The 22124-nt window shown below is 33.6% G+C and overlaps 1 protein-coding gene and 1 long non-coding RNA gene across 2 annotated transcripts; both read left to right on the forward strand.

The window, feature by feature from the left end:
* The first annotated feature begins 1023 nt into the window (after positions 1-1023).
* On the forward strand, positions 1024-4611 carry LOC141378886 (uncharacterized). Its single transcript, XR_012394408.1, has 2 exons — positions 1024-1334; positions 4171-4611. It is a non-coding gene; the product is annotated as an uncharacterized lncRNA (long non-coding RNA).
* Positions 4612-6812: 2201 nt separating this feature from the next.
* On the forward strand, positions 6813-12927 carry LOC141378797 (uncharacterized). The gene is made up of 5 exons (XM_073930212.1): positions 6813-6978; positions 7558-7689; positions 9153-11501; positions 11661-11737; positions 11893-12927. Exons 2-5 carry the CDS (start codon positions 7679-7681, stop codon positions 11925-11927), a joined length of 2472 nt encoding a protein of 823 aa, XP_073786313.1. The 5' UTR covers positions 6813-6978; positions 7558-7678; the 3' UTR covers positions 11928-12927.
* The last annotated feature ends 9197 nt before the right edge of the window (positions 12928-22124 follow it).

Raw genomic sequence — 22124 nt, forward strand, 5'->3', positions numbered from 1 at the left:
CCGCTGAAAACGCACATCATGTGACCACACACACACACACTCTGTCATGAACTGCAACATCTGAGCTCCAGCAGTCAGTGGGTGCTTTGAGCACAGTGCATGTTAAATCTCACTACAGCTGTTAAATGTGATATTTATTTATTCTGGTCTTTATCTAACGACTCTTAGGTCTTTTGAATCTATCAGGTGACGTGTCACAGCATCAGTACACTGCTTTAATCTTTCACTTTCATGCTCATATTTAGTAATTTTTACAATTACCTCAGATACTGTTGGTTGGTTCTTGTTGGTTGTGCAGTTTGTCGACGTCATTATAATGACACAAATTACTCTGCTTATGGGTCCCGAGGGTTCCTGTCTATGAGTCCCATGTAAAAGTGATCGGCAGGTGGTAATTTGTGTGTAACTTAAAGTATCTTTATTTATTTATGATTTCATTATGGGTAAAACAAAGACCATGCGGGTCAGGTAGTTGAAATGGTAGGCTAAAAATAATTAATTCGTTATGATTAATTCGCAGATGCCATCGTCCATCGCAATGTTTTACATTAGACATTGAACAATGCCAAAATGGTCCACATATTACCCAACCCTAATGGCAATAGAACATATTTCCCCACACTGATTAAAAACAATGCTGAAGGTAGTATTTTATGCAGCTTTTTGGCACACTAAATTCAGAGATCTGTATGATTACAGCGATATAGCTTACACTTAACATGATGCCATGGCATATCAGTTTGTCAAATCAAAAGTGGCACTAATGCAATCTCTATCAGAATTTAGCCAGTACAATTTACTTGCAGTCTGGAGTCACGAGCAGAGTTTAGTGATATTTTATCCCTTTATCATTTTTACTTAAACATTAATAATAGACCAAGCCTTTACGCTTTTTCAAAGATTACTCTTTTTAAAATAAGACTGCATTCAACTCACGTCATGTATTTTTTTCACATCATCCTATTTGTACAAATTCTTCATCTCTTTCATTACTAACCTCAACACCCTCTTTCTTTCCGGCAGCAACATCAACTACTCCTTCCGCACAAACCATATTGAATTCAACAACACCACCATCAACAACAGTACCATTATTTCAGTCAAGCTCACCATCATCAACTTCATCATCATCCTCCTCACCATCACCAGACTCTCAATCATCCTTACCTTCAGCATCATCAACCTCTCAATCATATGCATCATCCTCATCGTCATCACCAACCTCCCAATCATATGAATTATCTTCATCTGTAGATAAGAGAATGACATCAGGTCTGCGTGTGTATGTGCGCTCCAGAGCAAATATGGAGGCAACACTAAAGGCTTTGCAGAGTGTAAGTCATTTTAATCATCTTCCAAAAACCCTAAGAAACTGATCTTTTTTCAAGAGGTCTCCTTATTTTTCCCATAGCTCCCTCTCTCTCTCTCTCTCTCTCTCTCTCTCTCTCTCTCTCTCTCTCTCTCTCTCTCTCTCTCAATTAAATTCAATTCAATAATTACTTTATTGGCATGACAATTGTTACAAATGTATTGCCAAAGCAGTTATAAAGTTTACATAAAAGCATTATACATATATAACAAAAAAACAGTACACACAGTAATTAAATAGTAGTAGTAAATTTTTATTTTTTAAAAAAGATGATATTTATATATAATAATTAAATAAAATATTAATAATACATCATATTATTCAATTTATCACATTAATATTCAATATATTATATTATTATTCAACATAAATTATTCATACAAATCAATACAAAAATAGATCAGAATAAACTGTAAATTTTTAGGATAAAACAGTAATAAAAACAATAATAATCAGTATATTTACAATGATTCATTTATAATCATCTAGGTGTGTGTGTGTGTGCAGGCGCATCACTAATGTTTTTATGGGTCTGCTCTCTCTTTTTGTGACAGGCATTAATGTATTTTGCCGCTAGAAGGACACACTCATTTATTTTCCCTAGTAAATATTGAAGCTGTGTTTTATTGTCCAACTAAGTGAATTGTGGGTAAATGTTCTGTAGTTTGGTGTAGAATGTTTCTCTGATGTGCTGATAGTTTGTGCAGCGGGTGAGGAAGTGTTCCTCCATCTCCACCTCTGCCTGGGGACAGTGTGGGCAGATGCGTCTCTCTCGAGGTTGCCAGTTCTGTCTGTATCAGCCCGTCTCTACAGTCAGACTGTGAGCACTCAGCCTGTATTTGGTCATTGTTGTTCTTAGTTTACTGTCCTTTACTGCACTCAGATATGTTGCTGTCGTATAATCTCTCTCTCTCTCTCTCTCATACATATATACATATACAGTGGTGTGAAAAAGTATTTTTCCCTTTACCGATATCTTTTTTTGAATGTTTGACATACTTTAATGCAGGGCTATTCAATTGGCGGCCTGCGAGCCGAACCCAGCCCCCGAGGCAATTTATTCTGGCTCTCCAAATAGTGTGACCAAGACATAAAAAATAAATTTAGTTCAGTTGAAGAACGGTCGCTAAAGTTATGAAGTGACGTGCGTGTGTTCAATACAGCAAGAGCTGCAGTTGAAGGCTGCGCAGAGCGCGAGTCAAGTGACATTCAGGGAGTGATGCAGGCAGCCGAAAACATCTGGATATGTTTGTAGAAAAACCCTTTTGTACAATGCACGGCTAATCATTGCAGGGATGCAATGATTAGCCGATTTGACCATTAACCGTGCTTTAATTCATTACGGTAATTTAATCGTAAAGGCTTCTTAACGCACCGTTTCTGTGGCACGAAACAAAACTGCTGCAACTAAACAAAGTTTTGCAAGCTGTGTGCTAGTTTAAAGTTCTGAGCTTATACCGAGGCTTATATAGCACACACAATGGATAAACTATTAACTAAAGCTTGTTTGCCACTAAGGAAAGGGAAATAAATACAATAAAAAAATGAAACAAACTGTGCTTTAAGCATCTTCACTGTAAGAAAAAAAAACTTTAATTATAGCTACAAAAGCAGTGAGGGACTTTGTCCTTTTGTTGTTTGATTAATGATAAAAAAACAGCCGGCAGCAGGAATATTGCGCAGTCACTTAAAGAGCAGTACGGTTCTGATTTATGGATTCATTTTCACATGTCTTTAAAATCTTGTTTATTACATAAATGAGGGCTAATATGAATAATCCCTAAACATCTTGTTCTGACACAAATTTGCATGTATTTGACCATTAAAGTGCTCACATTAAGATGACTTCAGATGAGTGTGCTCTGCTCGTCCCTGAGGCTGAGTGCGCACACACACACAACAGCATGCGATTTCTTTCGCACTTTTAAAAACATGAATGATTACAATGTACATCAATGAATGATGCACATCCGTGCTGCACAAGTTACATTACAGTACAGGCTTTGAGCAATTTTCAGGTTAAACTGAGCTTTGCAGAGCAACAACTGTGTACAACTGGAAAGGGGGCGATATATGATGCATTAATCATTTTATCTCGATTAATGTTTTTTTTATAATCGTTAGAAGCCAAAATTGAAATGCAAACTGAATTTCGATTAATTGCACAGCCCTAATTTTAATGTTGGTACGATGCTGTTTTTCTGAAATGCTGTGTTGTTTTTACGCCACAAATAATAAGAGATATACCTTTCAAAAAGCCAAACTTTTGTGTTGTCATTCCACAGTGATATTCCAGAGTACTTTCCCAAAAGTATTGGGCTCATCAAGATGTTTTCTGGCAAAACTGAGATGAGCCTTTGTGTTATTTTTGCTCAGCAGAGGTTTTTGTCTTTAAACTCTGCCAAGCAAAAACTATTTGCCCAGTCTCTTATGGTGAAGTCATGAACACTCCCACTAACTAAGGCAAGTGAGGCCTACAGTTCTTTGGGATAACTTTTGTCAGCCGGCCTGCCATTTGTAGATAATGACTCTCACTGTGGTTTACTGCAGTCCCAAAAATTTAGAAATGGCTTTTAAATATTTTTTTCTGACTGGTAGATTGCAACTATTTTCTTTTTTCATTTGTTTTTAAATTTCTTTGGATGTTAGCATGATGTGCAACTTTTGAGAATCTTTTGGTCTACTTCACTTTGTCAAGCAGGTCACTCATACTGACAGTTGACTAGCCTTAATAAATTAACACTAGCTTCAGCATACCTAGTTAGAAAGTATTGTAACACAGTAACATTGTTCTTTTTTAGTTTCTCCGTAACATGGAGGCCGTCATGAGGCGAAATAAGGATGAAGACTGCAAGATACGAGTGCTAAAAAACCCCCAGCCATGAAAACATCAACATCACTGACTCTCATCTCCACATCACATAATAGCTGCTCTAGAAGACCTTTCAGAATATTCACTGCAATTGGAAATGTGTTGCCAGTAGGGGGCGCCAGAAGTTTAAAATATGAGTATGGAACAGATTTAAAGGCAGAGTTTACCAAAAAATGCAAAATCACTCACTATTTATTCACACTGAAATGGATCCATACCCTTATTAGTCTGAACACAAAGGAATATTTTGAAGAAATTTGAAAACCTGTAAACATTGACTTCCATAGTATGAAAAACAAATACTATGGAACTCAATAATTACAGGCTTTTCAAAATTCATCCTGTAAAGCCTGTGAAAAACAAATCCTGTGGAGAAAAAAAATAATAATTATTGGGTTACATAGCATTTATTTTTCCTACCATGGAAGTCATTGGTTACATCATTTTGTGTTCAGCAGAAGAAACTCACAAGTTTGAAACGAATAAAGACCTAGCAAATGATGATGGAATTTTTGGGTGAATTCTTTAATCTACTTTTGCAAGACCTTCTTATGGCCAACAAAATAAGATTATGATTACATACAGTCTGATGTTAGAAGACATACTTTTATACATACTCTCACTGAGCTATAATACTACTCTGTAAAACCCAAAAGGTTAAGGTAACTCAAACTGTTTGAGGAAACCGACTGCAACAAACCATTTGAGATCAAAAACGAATCCTATTGAGTACTGTGAACTTCATTCATTTGAGTAAACGAAGCAATTTGAGCAGAGTAAATAAAATAATTGAAGAGAACTCAAATCTCCTGAGTCCTGTAAAACCCAATTAAGTCAACTCAAGCCGTTTGAGGAAACCGATTGCTACAAACAATTTGAGTTAAAAAAACTAATCTATATGAGTGCTGTGAACTTACTCCATTTAAGTCAAAGTAATGAGATATTTAATTAACTCTTTACCTTCAACACTGAGTTCAAAACTCTTTTCAATCGAGTAGAATTAACTTTCAGTCAATTTTGAATTAACTACACTCATTTCATTTGATAAAGTTGACTGTTGGGTTTTACAGTCTATACTATATGATTTCAATAAATATGAATAATTATAAATTATAATTATAACACATTTTACAAAACATTTCAGGCATTTCTTTTCTCCAAACTCCCTTTATTTCATTTTGGCATTAAATCTTCCAAAAATATATATTTGGCAGAAATTAATTTGTATTTATAGAGCACAATTTACACAACAGTAGTTAATCTAAAGAGCTTTACAATAATAAAAATTAAATATAAACTAGTATTAAAAACATTAAGAAAAAAAGAAAAAATAATAAAAATATATATATATATATATATATATATATATATATATATATATATATATATATATATATATATATACAGTATATATATATATACAGTATATATATATATATATATATATATATATATATATATATATATATATATATATATATATATATATATATATATATATAAACTAAAATACAGATATAAAATAACATGCATGTATCACTCTAGTGACACAAGGGGGTAAAAATAAGTCTTTAAATTATATTTAAATGCATCCAGTGATGGAAAAATCCTGATGTTCAGAGGGAGGCTGATCCTGAGCCTTGGGGCAGCAAGACAGAATGCTCGATTTTAATTTGTGGCGAGACCGAGGGACAAACAAAAGGAACTAATCATAGGATCTTAATGGCCTACAAGCTGTGTATGGCCTAATCAGTGCACATATGTACACCAGGACAGAGTTGTGCGATGCTTTACAGTATATTTCCTTTTAGCAATTTTACAGTATATGTGAAAAAAAAAAAAGATCTTAAAATTAACTCTAAATTTTATCAGAAGCCAGTGCACTGAGGCAAGGACAGGGGAGATATAATCTCTTTTATTTTTTATTAATTATAATTATATGGGCATTACAGTGGCATAGTCGGTAGCATGATCGCCTCACAGCAAGAAGGTCGCTGGTTCGAGCCCCGGGTGCTCCAGTTTCCCCCACAGTCCAAAGACATGCACTATATTTGAATTGAATAAACTAAATTGGCCGTAGTGTATGTGTGTGGTTGCAAGAATGTATGAGTGTTTCCCAGTGTTAGGTTGCAGCTGGAAAGGCGTTCTCTGCGTAAAACATATGCAGGATAAGTAGGTGGTTCATTTTGCTGTGGCCACCCCTGATTAATAAAGGGACTAAGGTGAAAAGAAAATGAATGAATAGCTATTATTATTTTTATTATTAAAACTGCAAATAGTAAGCAGCAAAATGTTATAAGTGAATCACATTTTGTGAACAATATACTTCATTACACAGTTATTCTCAGCTAGAAATTATATAATAAATCTCTGCTTTATCTTCTCATCTGCTATTAACATAACACAAAAGCACAATTCCATGTAATGATTTTTATCAGAGGAGCACAAGTTTCCACTTTGTTGTGCAGTGTCATATCGGAATGTGTGTCAGGTTCCAGGTAAGAGGAAACAAGCTAAAAAAAGAATGCAGTGCATGTGGAAAAATTTACAAATGCTCGTCACACATTTAATCCAGCAGCACAAGGAAATAATGTTTGACTGGGATTGAATCTAATGATTTACAAATCACACATAACCCCTTTGTATGAATTTAGCTAGACTAAAATGAAGGTCTCAAGAGCTTACGCATGGATTCTTTTATTTTTCCTGTCCCAAAATGGAAGGAACCGGGTCTCAGGTAAGACGCTTAATATGAAGTTTTTTCAAAAATATGTTACATATTAAAAATGATAAAGATATAAAGTCACCTTCAGCTGAACAAGCTAATAATTAAGGGCAATTTTTTTAGACTAATGTTTATTAGGGAGAGAAAGCATTGACGATATTTAAAGCATCTTAACACTTGTAATATGTTTAGTCACAAAACCACAATATTAAAAGTTTACAATTGTTTTAATGGAAGTGTTAAATTATGTATAAATGATTGTTTAAGCTTAATAACAAGTGCATTTATTTATAAAAAAAAATTGAAAAAAAAACTTTTAGAAATGAAATGCAAAAAAGGCTATCGGGTTGATATGTTGTGTTTGAATAAAAATAAAAACAACTTGAAAAGAGTTATCAAACAAACAAAAAAAGTTATACTGTAAGCACTACAGATTCTTTTCATTAATATTCGTTCTTTGGTCATGTTGCATTTCTTCCGCTGAATTTTGACTCTGAATATACATTTTATGACTGGAAGGAGTAATGTGCTTGTATAGCATTATAGCAGTAACATAACAAAAAGAATTTGTGAATGTCTCTTAACTTTCAGCCCAGTGTTCAGGTCTTCCAGTGCTCTGCTGTACTGGACGAAATGATCAATGTCGCCGAGAGTGTTTTTGTGATGAGTTCTGCATCATATCCAAGGACTGCTGTGGTGACTACAATCAGACATGCAAACAGAGTAAGACTAATAGGCTCTACATATTACAAACATCTACTGTAATCAGCTCAAAATTGCCTTAACGTACTAATATTTCACATTTGTAACTAATTTTTAAAAAAAAAAAAAAAGATTTATAATAGTAAATGTAAACACATCACAATAAAATTTAAATTTTCTTCTCAGCCTTTTTGTTCTTTTCTAACTTAGGGAAAAGTCTGAATATTTTGTATTTAAAAAAAAAAAATACTAAAAAGTCATATTTTCTCCTTGACAGAACCTAAACATCGTCTCAAACAACTTGAGAAAATTAAGATAATGATGCCAACTACACTGTAAAAAATTGTTTCCCTATTTTGAGATTCACAAGTGATTTCTGCTTATTTACATTGCTACATTTACATTTTCATTATGGGATGTTGATCTATGCTCTGTAGACTTTTCTTGTTGAGAATTCAACTCTACAGTTTAACAAAGTGACTTTTTTGACATTTTAATAATTTGAAATAATATAAGAAATAACATATAGAGAGTTAAGTCTGTAAAATAAAAGGAATGTACTGGCAGTTTAATACAGGGTTTCTGTAGCGTAAAATACAGAACAACACAAACAAAGACAATACAACACTTTTAAACTATTAAAAACAGTAATAAACCTAACTTGTTTTAACTTTTAAAGGTTAAAAGTTTTCGGAAGAAAGATCAAGATCCCATAATTTAATCTAAAAGCATAAATAAAGAATATCAACAATAGTTAGTTAGTTCACCCCAAGAAAATTCTCTTATCAATTACTCACCCTTTTGTTCATCTTTGGGACACAAATGAACATATTTTAGTAGAAATCCAAGAGCTTTCTAATCCTTCATAGACAGAAATGGTCCAGAGAAATTCAAAGTTCAGTAAAGGACTAAATATTTCATTGTCAGAATAACACATGTGACTTCCAATTGTAATCATACAAACCTATAAGAACACTTTTGTGTGCTCAAAAAACTAAAAACTTTGGGTGGGGATTTGGGTGGAGATATAGGTAAATAGAGTCATATTTACAGTTTTTGTGGACAACAAATGTTTTTGGAGCTTCATATGATTACAGTCGAACCACTGAAATCTTGCTTTGACAATCTTCAGTTCCTTTTCTGGACCATCTCTGGACCACAGTTGTCTAGGGAGGAGAAAAATCTTGGATTTCATCTAAAATATCATTTTAATATAATTTGTTATGTTTTTGTGAAGATGAACAAAACTCTCATGGGATTGGAATGACATGAGTGAGTATTTAACAATCAAATATTCATTTTTGCTAAAATCGTCTTAAAATAAAAGTAAAAACATTTATCAGAAATGTTTTAATTTCATTAGTTTTAGCACATCTGAAGCAGATGAAGAAAAAATTACAAACTACAGCCTTTTGTGTATTCTTTTATTATTGTATTCACCTGACCTAACTTACCATAAATTAATACCTGCTTATATTTTTCAGATTCCTCACAATCAACCTTAGGACCTTCTTCAGAAACATCTTTTCCAACTTCACTACCATCTTCATCAATAACACCACCAACTTCACCACTTCCATCATCAACCTCACCACAGCCTTCAGCATCCTCAATATTATTTGCAACCTCATCATCACCAACTTCCCCACCTTCATCAACCTCACCATCATCTCCAGCATCCTCAACATCAATCCTAACCTCATCATCATCACAATCACCATTTTTACCAACGTCATCACCTTTCTTACCACCAACTTCACCACCATCTTTAGCATTCTCAACATCATTTCCAACCTCATCCTCACCACCACCTTCATCAACATCTACCTCACCAATAACTTCAGCATCATCGCCATTTTTACCAACATTATCACCAACTTCTCCACCTTTACCACCACCAACCTCACCACCTTCATTATATGTACGAACACCACCACCAACCTCAACACCATCTTCAACGTCCTCAACATTATTTTCAACCTCATCAACACCTCAATCTACACCAACTTTATTCTCATCAACCTTACCATCATCTTCAGCATCCTCAACATCATTTCCAACCACATCATCATCATCATCTCAATCACCATTTTTACCAACATCATCTCCATTGTCTACACCTTTACTACCACCAACCTCACCACCATCTTCAACATTATTTCCAACCTCATCATTACCACCATCATCATCAACTTCATTTACAACCTCATCACCATTTTTACCAACATCACCAACTTCTCCACCTATACTACCACCAACCTCACCACCTTCATCACCATCAACCTCACCACTAACTTCAGTATCATTTACAAACTCTTCACCATCACCATCTTTACTAACATCATCACCGACTTCTTTGCCTTTACCACCACCAACCTCACCACCATCTACAACATTACTTTCAGCAAATTCATCACCACCATCCTCATCATCACCACCTTCATCCTCAACCTCACCATCAACTTCAGCATCCTCAGCATCATTTACAAGCTCATCACCACCATCACCAACTTCTCAACCTTTACCACCACCATCTTCAATGTCGTCAACATCATTTCCAACCTTATCAACACCACAATCTTCTTCACCACCTTTATCCTCATCACCATCATCTTCAGCATCATTCCCAACCTCATCATCATCATCACAATCACCATTTTTACCAACATCATCATCAACATCTCCGCCTTTACCACCACCAACCTCACCACTATCTTCAACGTCTTCAACATTATTTCCAACCTCATCATCACCACCTTCATCATCATCAACCAAAGCATCATTTACAACCTCATCACCACCAACTTCACCACCACCGATGTCCTCAACATCATTCCCAACCTCATCATCATCACAATCACCATTTTTACCAACATCATCATCATCAACATCTCCGCCATTACCACCACCTACCTCACCACCATCTTCAACGTCTTCAACATTATTTCCAACCTCATCATCACCACCACCTTCATCATCAACCAAAGCATCATTTACAACCTCATCATTACCATCACCATCTTCACCAACATCATCATCAACTTCTCCACCTTTACTACCATCAACCTCAGCGCCATCTTCAACATCATATACAACCTCATCACTACCAACTTCACCACCACCGATGTCCTCAACATCATTCCCAACCTCACCATCATCATCATCATCATCACAATCACCATCTTTACCAACATCATCACCAACTTCTCCACCTTTACCACCATCAACCTCAACGCCATCTTCAACATCATTTACAACCTCATCACCACCAACTTCACCACTACAGATGTCCTCAACATCATTCCCAACCTCCTCATCATCATCATCACAATCACAATTTTTTTCAACATCATTATCAACATCTCCGCCTTTACCTCCATCAACCTCACCACCACCTTCATCATCATCAACCTCAACACCACCATCTCCATCTTTACCAACATCATCACCAACTTCTCCACCTTTACCATCATCAACCTCAGCGCCATCTTCAACATCATTTACAACCTCATCACCACCAATGTCCTCAACATCATTCCCAACCTCATCATCATCATCACAATCACCATCTTTACCAACATCATCACCAACTTCTCCACCTTTACCACCATTAACCTCAGCGCCATCTTCAACATCATTTACAACCTCATCACCACCAACTTCACCACCACTGATGTCCTCAACATCATTTACAACCTCATCATCATCACCACAATCTTCACCCCCTTTATCTTCATCATCAATCTCACCAACATCTTCAACATCCTTAACATCCTTTCCAACATCAATTCAAAATACTTCATCATCATCATCATCATCAACATCCCAAAAAGGTACATTTGACCAATATTTAACAACTCAAATTGCTAAAAGGAAATAAAAGCATAAATCAACATACATTTTAATAAAAAATTGTAATTTCAGTAGATTATAATCAAATAGACTAAATTTCTTTGAATAAATACATTATGCATTTTTTTTTTACTTTTCAGAAAATATCAGAGCCTTCATCCAAGTGCATATTCACTCTACAGAAAACGAAGAGACGGCGATGAAGGCTGTGCAGACTGTAAGTGATTCTTAAATACAGCTTTCATTACTCTGGTTTGTATTAGAGCTGTACTAAAAAACTTAATGTATTTTAATATATTTGACTTTTGATCAAACCGATTTGGTCAAGATATTCACTATGTATCATATCTATATGTTTCCCTGTGTGTTTAGTCTATTCTCCAGCTGGTGAAGAGGCAGGGATGTGACAACTGCAGCGTACGAGTGCTACAAATCAACAAGAAACGGAACTGATCATAACACCAGATCATTTAACACGGCAATGTATTAAAAACAGCTATGTAAATGATGCTTTTAAAATACAGCATGAGCTATCGCTCCCTGCTATGAAATATTCTTATGGAAAAAGATCTTTATTTTCATGGTTCATTTTTATGAGTACTATAAGAAGGCTACTCTTGCAGTCAGACTCCTTTCTGATCTTCATGTTTGCATTTGTTTTTAAATGTAGTATCACAAACACACATTCAGAATTTTTGGGGGTATGTCTTATGTGTATCCTAAGATATAATTACAATATAAATGATTTTTATGCCAGCGTTTAGTGGAGTCAAACTCTGCTGAGCTCATATTAGGGAGATTGATCATTTTATTCATTTAATCATCATCTTCCAACACTGTAAAAAGTGAAAACTTAAACAAACTACTTCGAGTTTTTACAATTAAATAAATTAAGTTTGACAAACTTAACTTATGACAGGTTTCAGTAATAAATTAGGTTAGTTATTTTAGGTGTAACAGGTTTTAGTAATTTATTTTAGAAAACAAGAATGGAACAGTACATACAGTACAGTACAGAGGTGTGGACTCGAGTCATGTGACTTGGACTCGAGTCAGACTCGAGTCATGAATTTGATGACTTCAGACTCGACTTGACAAAATATGAAAAGACTTGCAACTCGACTTGGACTTGAACATAAATGACTTGGACTTTCACTTGGACTTGCGCCTATTGACTTGTAAAGACTTGCTACTTTCTATAAAAAGCCCAAAGATAAAAAGTATGTTGACACGCCACACGGAGCATCTAATTCATGTTGATCTCTGCGTGTGAGACAGAGAGCATGCACGCATACTTTCGACCACTAGCGCTTTGTGGCGCACTTCCGTGTTTTTGCACCAGCGGGAAATTTGAAGATGCCATTTTCATTCTGACTCGGAGAGTGAAATAAACACATCTGCAATCTGCTTCTTTTGTTTTATTCAGCGGATTTACAACATCTGTCAAAGGTAAGAGACTTTACTACTCGCAATGTGTTACTGTTGTGCAAAAGCATTGTTTTACTGTTGTGCATAAGTCAATGAACTTCAGTTTTTTTTAAACCAAATTTACCCTCTCGTGATTTATTTCACATAATGAACGAACATGGCTGTAATTTATGTTTTTGCACTTGATCGTTTGTGTCAATGGGCATATTATGTTTTATTTTTGTGTTTTGCCCATCCTCTGACAGTATTTTCTAACTATTTAATTAGTAGTAACATTAATTACATGCCATATATAATAACTAGATATATATAATTTATTTTTAAAGCTCTTAAAACTGTGAAAAAAGTGTTTTGTTATTTTTTGGTGACATTTTGCAATAAGTTTTTTTTAGTTAATCTATGTACTAACATGAACTAATAATGAACTATACTTATAAACCTTTATTAATTATAGTTTAACATTTACTATTGCATTATTACAATTTAAAGGTATGCTTGTTAACATTAATGTTAATGCACTGTGATTAAACAAGAGTAACCAATAATTTTATTTCCATTAATTAATGAATACTGTAATGATTTGTAACTGTACTTCACTGCATTGTTTGTTCACATTAGTACATACATAAACTTAATTAATTAATACAACCTTATTGTAAAGTGTTACCTTTTTCATATTTTGGATTGATACTATTAATTTTATTTAGTATTTAAAACCTTAAAAGTATTTGTATTATTGTTGATGTTATGCCTCTTAGCAATATTTTAGTCCTCTATATGGTTTTAATTAAATTTGTATTGTGAGATTGTAATGTAATGCATCTATATTGTTGAATTTCTGTTTGTTTGTTTTTCTGTATTTCCCCCTCTATATTTAAGGCTTATCTACTATTTTTAAAGTACTTAAAACCAACCATCTAATAAAAAATACAATTAACAATCACATTTTGTTTCATGAGTGTCTTTGTTCCTGTTTTGTAGGACTCTTATTTTAACAGATTTCATTTGGAAACACTTGACTGATCATTCAATTAAAGTTTTACCTTTATTATTCCATCCCTCAATGAGATCATTTAATTGTGAGTTGAATTACTCCATTTGTAATTGTTTTTAAATAAACTAAAAACGAAGACTTGTTTTATTCAGTTTGTTAAATAGCAACTTCTCTACTTTACATATTAAAAGATATTTAAAACCACTATGAATGTATTTAAACTAATATTTAAATTTATATACCTGTTTCATTGTGTGCATTTCTATTTTAATTTATTTAGCACATTTATTGGCTATTCAAACATGAAAACAAGTTTTAGATAATTCGTGGCTCTAATAAATTGTTAAACATTACAATATCCCTGCAGAAAAATCCAGCTTAAACCAGCCTAGGCTGGTAAGCTGGTTTTAGCTGGTCGACCAGGCTGGTTTTAGAGGGGTTTTGGTAATTTCCAGGCTGGTTTCCAGCCATTTCCAGCCTGGTCTTAGCTGGTCAGGCTGGAAACTGACCAGCAAAATCCAGCTAAAACCAGCTTGACCAGCCTGGTTTAAGCTGGACATAGCTGGTTTTGGCTGGGCTCCCAGCCTGGCTAGGCTGGTCAAGCTGGTTTTAGCTGGTCATCTCCCAGCCTGACCAGCTAAGACCAGGCTGGATATGGCTGGAAACCAGCCTGGAAGTGGCCAAAACCCCTCTAAAACCAGCCTGGTCGACCAGCTAAAACCAGCCAACCAGCCTAGGCTGGTTCAAGCTGTTTTTTTCAGTAGGGATTTTTGACAAAATAGTCTAAAATGATAGTTTACAAGTGCCTAAGTGGGATTCTAACCCCGTTCTTTATGAAAAGAAAGAAAAATCTGATTGGCTCTAACATTACTTTAACCAGTGGGCACGTACTTCAATCTGATTGGCTGGTCTCTCGCACGCGTATTCAATCTCACTGCATTTGCTTGACTTTTGTCCACACTGGTGCCTCAAACCTTTCCTGCTTTTGCTCTCCAGAGATCCTCCTGGTAACTTGATTATTCCAGAATGATATGGTTTATATATTGGTACACTATTTAGTAACAATACATGAAAAACTATGAGGTTAAGGTAAATTCTATAATAAATACTAGTGTTTTTGAGAGTTAGGTATACTGCCTATGTTTTAGCCTAGTATTATTTACAAGTTGTTAATGAATGCTTCAGCATACTGTAGTATTAAGAATAGTGAACTGATAAAATAAAATACAGATCGTAGTTTTTCTACAGTAAAGTGTGGTGAATTGTAGTATAATATACCATATATTGTAAAAAACTACAGCACTGGGTAATTTGTTTATATTACACTTGTGTTACCATAGCAACTATAATATGACCCCAACAGATTAATTGAAGTACTTTACTATAGTACTGTTCAAAACCCTGTCCATGCCAATAGATGTGTTCAGGGGCCCTGTGGAACAGCTTTTCCTCAAAATGAAGAGGATGACATGGAAAATGTCCTCCACAATCTCATCAATAATGTGGAAGACAGCAGAGACGTGTTAACTTTATTTTAGTTGCCATGATAAAATGGGACTGATAGTGAGATTTATTTAAAGAGTGAATAGTACAGTAGGCTATAATACCTTATCAAGTTTTTCCTTATTTTTATCACAGTTACATTTCTGCTTGCGTTAGTTATATTTTTGTTTAAATGTTCTTTTGGATGTTTAATAAATGTTTGTAAAACAAAATGCATTCTTTACATCCAACATCTATTCTCTGTGTCTTTAAGTGTTTGTAACTGGAAATATCTCATCATAAAACATACAGCCAAAATGTTATGGTTTATTAGATAAAAAATTTAATATGTAAGTCTATTTTAGTATTTTGATTATTGTTAATAAATAGTGCCTCAATATAAATCATATCAAAAAGCACGAAAGGAAGAGGAAACACAAGACACAAATTCTGTATATAATCTCTGAGAGCGCGCAGGAAAATGTGTGTGTGAGCAGTGCATATTTGAGAGCGAGAAAATTTGCGCGTGAGCAGCGTATATTTGAGAGCTCGCAAGCAGTTTTGTCCACAGAGGAAATCGGTGCAGGAGCATCACACAAGGTAGAGAGCAAAGTTCTTCATTGTTATGTGAAGAAAACAACGTTATTGTTTTTATGAAGTAGCCTACTTCATTGAGAATATGTGCCACAATTTTACATTGCTGCTAGACAGATTTACATCTCCATCTCTTCAGCACACACGAGATTCAATTGACAAAATACCAAGTTCACTCAATTTTACTTTGCAGCATACAGGAGTTGTTGGTCTACTGCTGCCTCATTGAGGTTGTTTATGTAGTTTTAGTTAATCACAAGTTGATCACCGAAAACATAATATAGCACAACTAAACTTAATGAACTAGACGTCAGTAGACCTGCAATTTCTGTGTGATGTGAGGCAAAATGGACTCTATTGTGGTGGAACTCGTTCTTGTGCAATTTGCTGTGGAGATGAGACGCAGGACTGTTTAGCACTTTTCAAAAAATTACAATTGGAATTTCATATACCTGAGCAATGTTCTTTAATAAAAAAAGGTTTGTTTAATAAATACAGATCTTACAACCATACATAATCTGTTTACATTTTATTTTTCTGTTAAAATGACTCGAAAAGACTCGAAAATCAAACTGTAGGACTTTGGACTTGACTTGAGACTTGTTGCCTTTGACTTGGGACTTGACTCGGGACTTGCCTGTCTTGACTCGGGACTTGACTCGGGACTTGAGGGCAATGAATTGAGACTTACTTGTGACTTGCCAAACAATGACTTGGTCCCACCTCTGGTACAGTATAAATTATTCAATATAATATTGTTAATATAATAATAACAGTAAAATACTTTTACTACAGTATAAATAATTCCCTTCCCATGTTAAAATAAAAATAAAACTTCAATGTTTTGTGGCAAATACAAGTATTGCTCATTATTGATAGTGAACAATAGTTACAATTGCCATGAACAAATTACTAAAACCTGTTACACCTTAACTAACTTCATTTATTACTTAAACTGTTATAAATTATGTTTGTCAAACTTAATTCATTTAATTGTGACAAGTCAAAGTAATTTGTTTAAGTTTCCACTTTTTACAGTGAAGGAACATCAAGTAGCATGTTAAATGCCTCACTGTCCACAGCTAAACACGTAAGAAAATGTACATTCATTCATTTTCTTTTCAGCTTAGTACATGTAAAACAACATTCTATCAAAGCATATAACAGTACTAGAAAACTTTAAAAACACACTTTTTAAATGAGGTTTCACTTATGATTTATTAAGGGAAAAAAACACCATGTACAAAACGTCAATTAAAGAAAGAATAAAGAAAATGAAAGATAACTTTAAGACAAAAATCTCTCCTAAACACAATCGATGTTAGGATCTATTGAGGTGTGTTTAGTGTATTATGACACATTACCACATTCAAAGCATCATCAGACATCAAACAATAAACATTTGACACGCTGTGCAGCACGTCTAGACGCAGGAATTTTACACAGGGAAAACCCCAGATAGTGCTCTGCTCACCGCTGACAAGAATTACAACTGGCAGCAATGATCAGTGCAGTGAAGTCACAATTATCATTCATAAGCTGATTAGGATTTTTTAAAACATTGTTTACTGTTTGCACAAATATAGGAAATTTGTAAATGGTCCTGGGTAAAAATGTCGGTAACACTTTATTTTGATGGTCCATTTGAGTATGAAGTAGATTCTCTGCTTATTACCTGCTTCTTAAATAGACATTTAACTGACTATAAGAAACTCAGCAACTACATGTCAACTTACACTAACTTCAACGTGACAGTCTACTTATAATTTAATGAGAATTAGTTGACATGTAGATGCAGTGTAAGTAAAAAAAAAAAAAAAAAGAACCATCTAAATAGTGTGACCAAACTGTCTAGTGTAAGCTGGAAATGATAGTAATATTAGTGATTTAAGATTAAAATCTAATGTAAAAGTGTGCTTATTGAAAAACCTCTGGTCTAACCAACATAAATATACTGAAGTGTTTTTGAGCCTTACTGTAGTAAAGTGTAGTATGGGACGATAACAGTTTTCAAGGTGGTTTGGAACAGTCAAGGTTTTAAAACCACCAAAATTTTCTGTTTTACCGTTCCTATGATCAGGGGCGGATTTAACCAATAAGCCAGGTAAGCAGCTGCTTAGGGACCTAGGAATTCTGGGGGGAGTAATAAATATCTAAAAGTATAAATTAAACCTATAATTAATATATAACATTGTTTTCTGTCATTTTTTATTTTGAGAGAAAAACAAATATAATTTTAGCACAGTTAAATATTATTTAATATACAATCTAATATAATATTATTATAAGAATGTAATGTTATGTAATACTGATATTAAAAAATAAAACATCCATCATGGAGCAGTCCAGCAGTCAAATTTATAAACATAAATATGTATTATTTAAAATTGTAAATTAATTTAAAGAAAGCTTATCATTAAAAATGTAGAGATTGCATTAAAATAAACATCGAAAAGAAGATTAAGTAATATAAAAAAGGAATACAAATAAATATTAAATAAAAGTAGAAATGGTGCATTTTAGACCCTTTGGCTGGAATCGCTTAGGGCCCCAAAATCACTAAATCCGCCCCTGCCTATGATATATGTGTTTTTTGTTTTTTTGTTTTACATTTTTTTGTTGTTGTTTGAGATAATGGTATATCCAGCAGAAAAAAATAACATGCCATGTTCACATGTAACGAAATCTTTGTTTATATTTATTCTATGATTTATTTGAATTATTTAGCCTGACATGTTTGCTGCTCCATTATACTGGAGCTAAATACTGAAATAAAGAAATGCTTCTACAAAAAAAAGTGTACAAAGTGGAAAAAAGTTTTTGTTTTTTACCCCGACATTTTTAAAAAATATGTGTATTAGAGCAGTAATCAAAATACAGCAAAACCTTGATAATGATATTTTTTGCTTGTTTAAACTACTTATTTAAAATGAGCTGAAACAACACAATTCTTGAGATTTCATTGGAACAACAACTAAATTTATTATGTCCAATTCACCTAAATTTTTTAAAATTGTTAAGTTAACTTAATCAATTTGTGTTGGGACAACATGAATGAATTGTGTGGAACCCTGCATTTTTGTACAGTGTACAAGGTTATCATACTGTCAGAATCTTATACTGGCCCATGTCTAATGTTTTAAACTGTATAGTAGTACTTGTGGTAAACAATATGGCATTATTTGATTCACAAAAAAAAGTATTTTTTTTTTTTATTTTTTAATCTAAATAATCACATACAAAATAAGAACTTATAATTACTATACCCAACTGATGAACTGCAATAAATACTGTATCATCGTTTGTATTGTGGTGTATTGTAGCAGGCTTTAACAAACCAGTCCTAGAAAGCTTAGTAGCGTCACCCAGTTGAGGATTGCACCCTACTGTATTTACTATAAATTACTACAGTGTTTATTTTTTAAGTTACAGAGTCTGTAATTACTGTGCTTTTCGGATTTAATGTAAAGCTAACAATGTCAAAAACAAGGTGCAAACAAATGCAACATCTGCATGTTTACACTTTGTTTTTGACATTGTTAGCAAAGCAGTAATTGTTTTAGCTGACACTTTTGTCAGACACCTAAACGTGGAGTCTGAGTGCGGATTAACATTCTTAACATGCCAACAACCACACTCAAATTACAAAACAATCTAAGAATAGCCTAAACTTCCATTGTTTCTGAATTTAGCTCTTCTCAGCGGGTTTTATTAAACACAGTCTACAAGCAGCCCACTAAACATCAGCAAAATATACCATAATATCGAGTGTTCACTGAAGTACAACCACTATCAGAACAAACCTTTCTCAAAAATGAATCGGTTTTACCTGACCTTCAGTTTCTGCTGTTCCGCCGCGTGTTTGGGTAAATCCGGGTAAATGTTCACAAGATGGCAGTAGAGGGCATTATCTGTAACAATTTCGCTTCATGTGCAGCTCAAAGTAAGGTTTAATGTTCTGTATCGCTACATTATAACGTACTTCATCTGGTGTATCCTGTTACAAGACTTTCCCCAAAGATTTTATACAGCTATATATCATGGATAGATGGACAGAACATGTGGTAGCTTATTGTTCAACAAAATTTACTATTAGCATAACTTTTTTGACATTTCGTCACCTTTGAAATTACAGTATAAGGATCTATCTGCGTTTTAAATTAATTTGAGATATTGAGCTTCAAAGTTTTGGCATTCCTTAAAGCAGACAATATGCGTGTAACAGTTCTCTTTCATACATTAACATGACAGAGACCCTAAATGTACTCTAAATGTAAATGAAAATTGTCTTACATTTGCAAATTGGGGTAAAACAAACAGGGAAACTTAAGAGAGAACCTTCTAATTCTAAAAAAAAAAAAAAAAAAGTCATTTTTGGTGTAGAATTCTAAAGTTATATATGGCAGATCATTAATTAAAAGACTACTTATCAAGAAATACAATCACAAAAAAAATCAGTTGGCGTTGTGACAATGTGTTGATACTTGAGAAAGTTACATTTTGCTTACTATAACATTTATTTAATGGTTTATGATTAATGTTTTTTCTTCTTCAATTTAAGCATACAAAGCTGCTAAATATTTTATCCAGTGCAGCTTAATTTTATGTAATAAGGCAATTTTATTTAATTGTATGCTTTATATGAACTATTGAATTTAATGTATTAAATTATGTCCAATGAATTAAAGTATTTGCTTTTCAAGCCTTAATATCAAATTTAAAGACTATAAAAGAAAACAATGAGCAAGTGTGCTTAATAAACACTGATAATGTCTCACTGACTATATATACACAAATAAAAATAGTTTACATTTAATATATTACATATTTATGACCCGTTTCTATTTCAACAATGTAAAATTCAACATTTCATTTTAATGTCAAAAAATATTTCTAAATCATCACATTTACACACATCTTTTCAGTTTCAGATTTCTTCTCAATTTTGTGTGGTGTGGCATTATTTAGTCAACACTGATTTTGTGTTTCTTACTGGTCTTTCCTGCTGTCAATGAAGCAGTCAAAATCACAAAGAAAGCTGATTGGCCCAAGTGCCTGCAATCGAAATGCTGATTGGCTCACAGAAAGAACCTTACAGAGCCAAGCAAGAGTTCAACTTTATAGATAAAACCTTTTTTGTTTTTTTTAAATAAAATTAAAATAAAAAAAAATCACAATGTAAGCAAGCTGTCATTTAATAAGAATATGTGAATAACTCAATTTTGACAGAAATGTCAAATAGAACCTTATAATTCTAAGGTGACGATATAGCTAGGCCTATAAATCTTTAGGTATAGAAATGATAAAATGTTTAACCCATATCAGAGCTATATCTATATGACAATAAAGGTCACATTATCGTTTTCGCTACTTTTTGGCCAAACTATACAAGGTAGCCTATATTTTAGAATAGACACATAGACTACTTGGTCAAAAAATGCACTATTGTTTAATAGACTATAATTTCTCTGCTGAAAAAAACAGCATATGCTGGTAAGGTATGTTTTGATGCTGGTCTTACTGGTTTAATGCGGGTCTTGCTGCTCTGAGACCAGCAAGACTAGCATTAAAACCAGTAAGGCCAGCATATCAGCATCAAATCAAGCCTTACCAGCATGCTGTTTTTTTTCAGCAAGGTTGGCTTTGATATATAGCTGGAAAAAAATGAATATCAAGTATAAATGCAATATTCAAATAACAAAAAAAGATGGGTTAAACATTAAGTTGCATGTAGCCTATATTTAAAATCTCCAAATGCACAAAATCTGTATTGTGATGGATCCTTAAACATTATCCAAACTAGGCATGGACTGGTATAAGATTCTGACAGTATGTTGACCTTGGATAAAATTATCATGGTTTCACTATTTCACGGTAGTGTGATTACTGCTCTAAAATATGTGCTTTTTAAACAATATATTTCATCTTGAGAAACAATTATTATATTTTGGAGCAGTAAACATGTCAGACTAAATAATTCAAATGAATCATTGACTTCTTTAGTTTCAAAAACACAGATTTATTTACAATTTAAAACGGCATCTTTGGATAACTTTTCTGCTGGAGACATGTTGTCCAAAAAACCTAATTTAAAAAATCTTACACA

Source organism: Danio rerio, chromosome 2, assembly GCF_049306965.1.
Source record: "Danio rerio strain Tuebingen ecotype United States chromosome 2, GRCz12tu, whole genome shotgun sequence".
In the NCBI taxonomy this organism is placed as follows: Eukaryota; Metazoa; Chordata; class Actinopteri; order Cypriniformes; family Danionidae; genus Danio; species Danio rerio.

What these genes read in the sequence shown, in the direction of transcription:
- LOC141378797 (XM_073930212.1), top strand. An exon ending in ATCATCAACATCCCAAAAAG is followed by an intron (nt 11,502 to 11,660) that starts GTACATTTGACC and finishes TTTACTTTTCAG; the next exon opens with AAAATATCAGAGCCTTCATC. An exon ending in CGATGAAGGCTGTGCAGACT is followed by an intron (nt 11,738 to 11,892) that starts GTAAGTGATTCT and finishes CTGTGTGTTTAG; the next exon opens with TCTATTCTCCAGCTGGTGAA.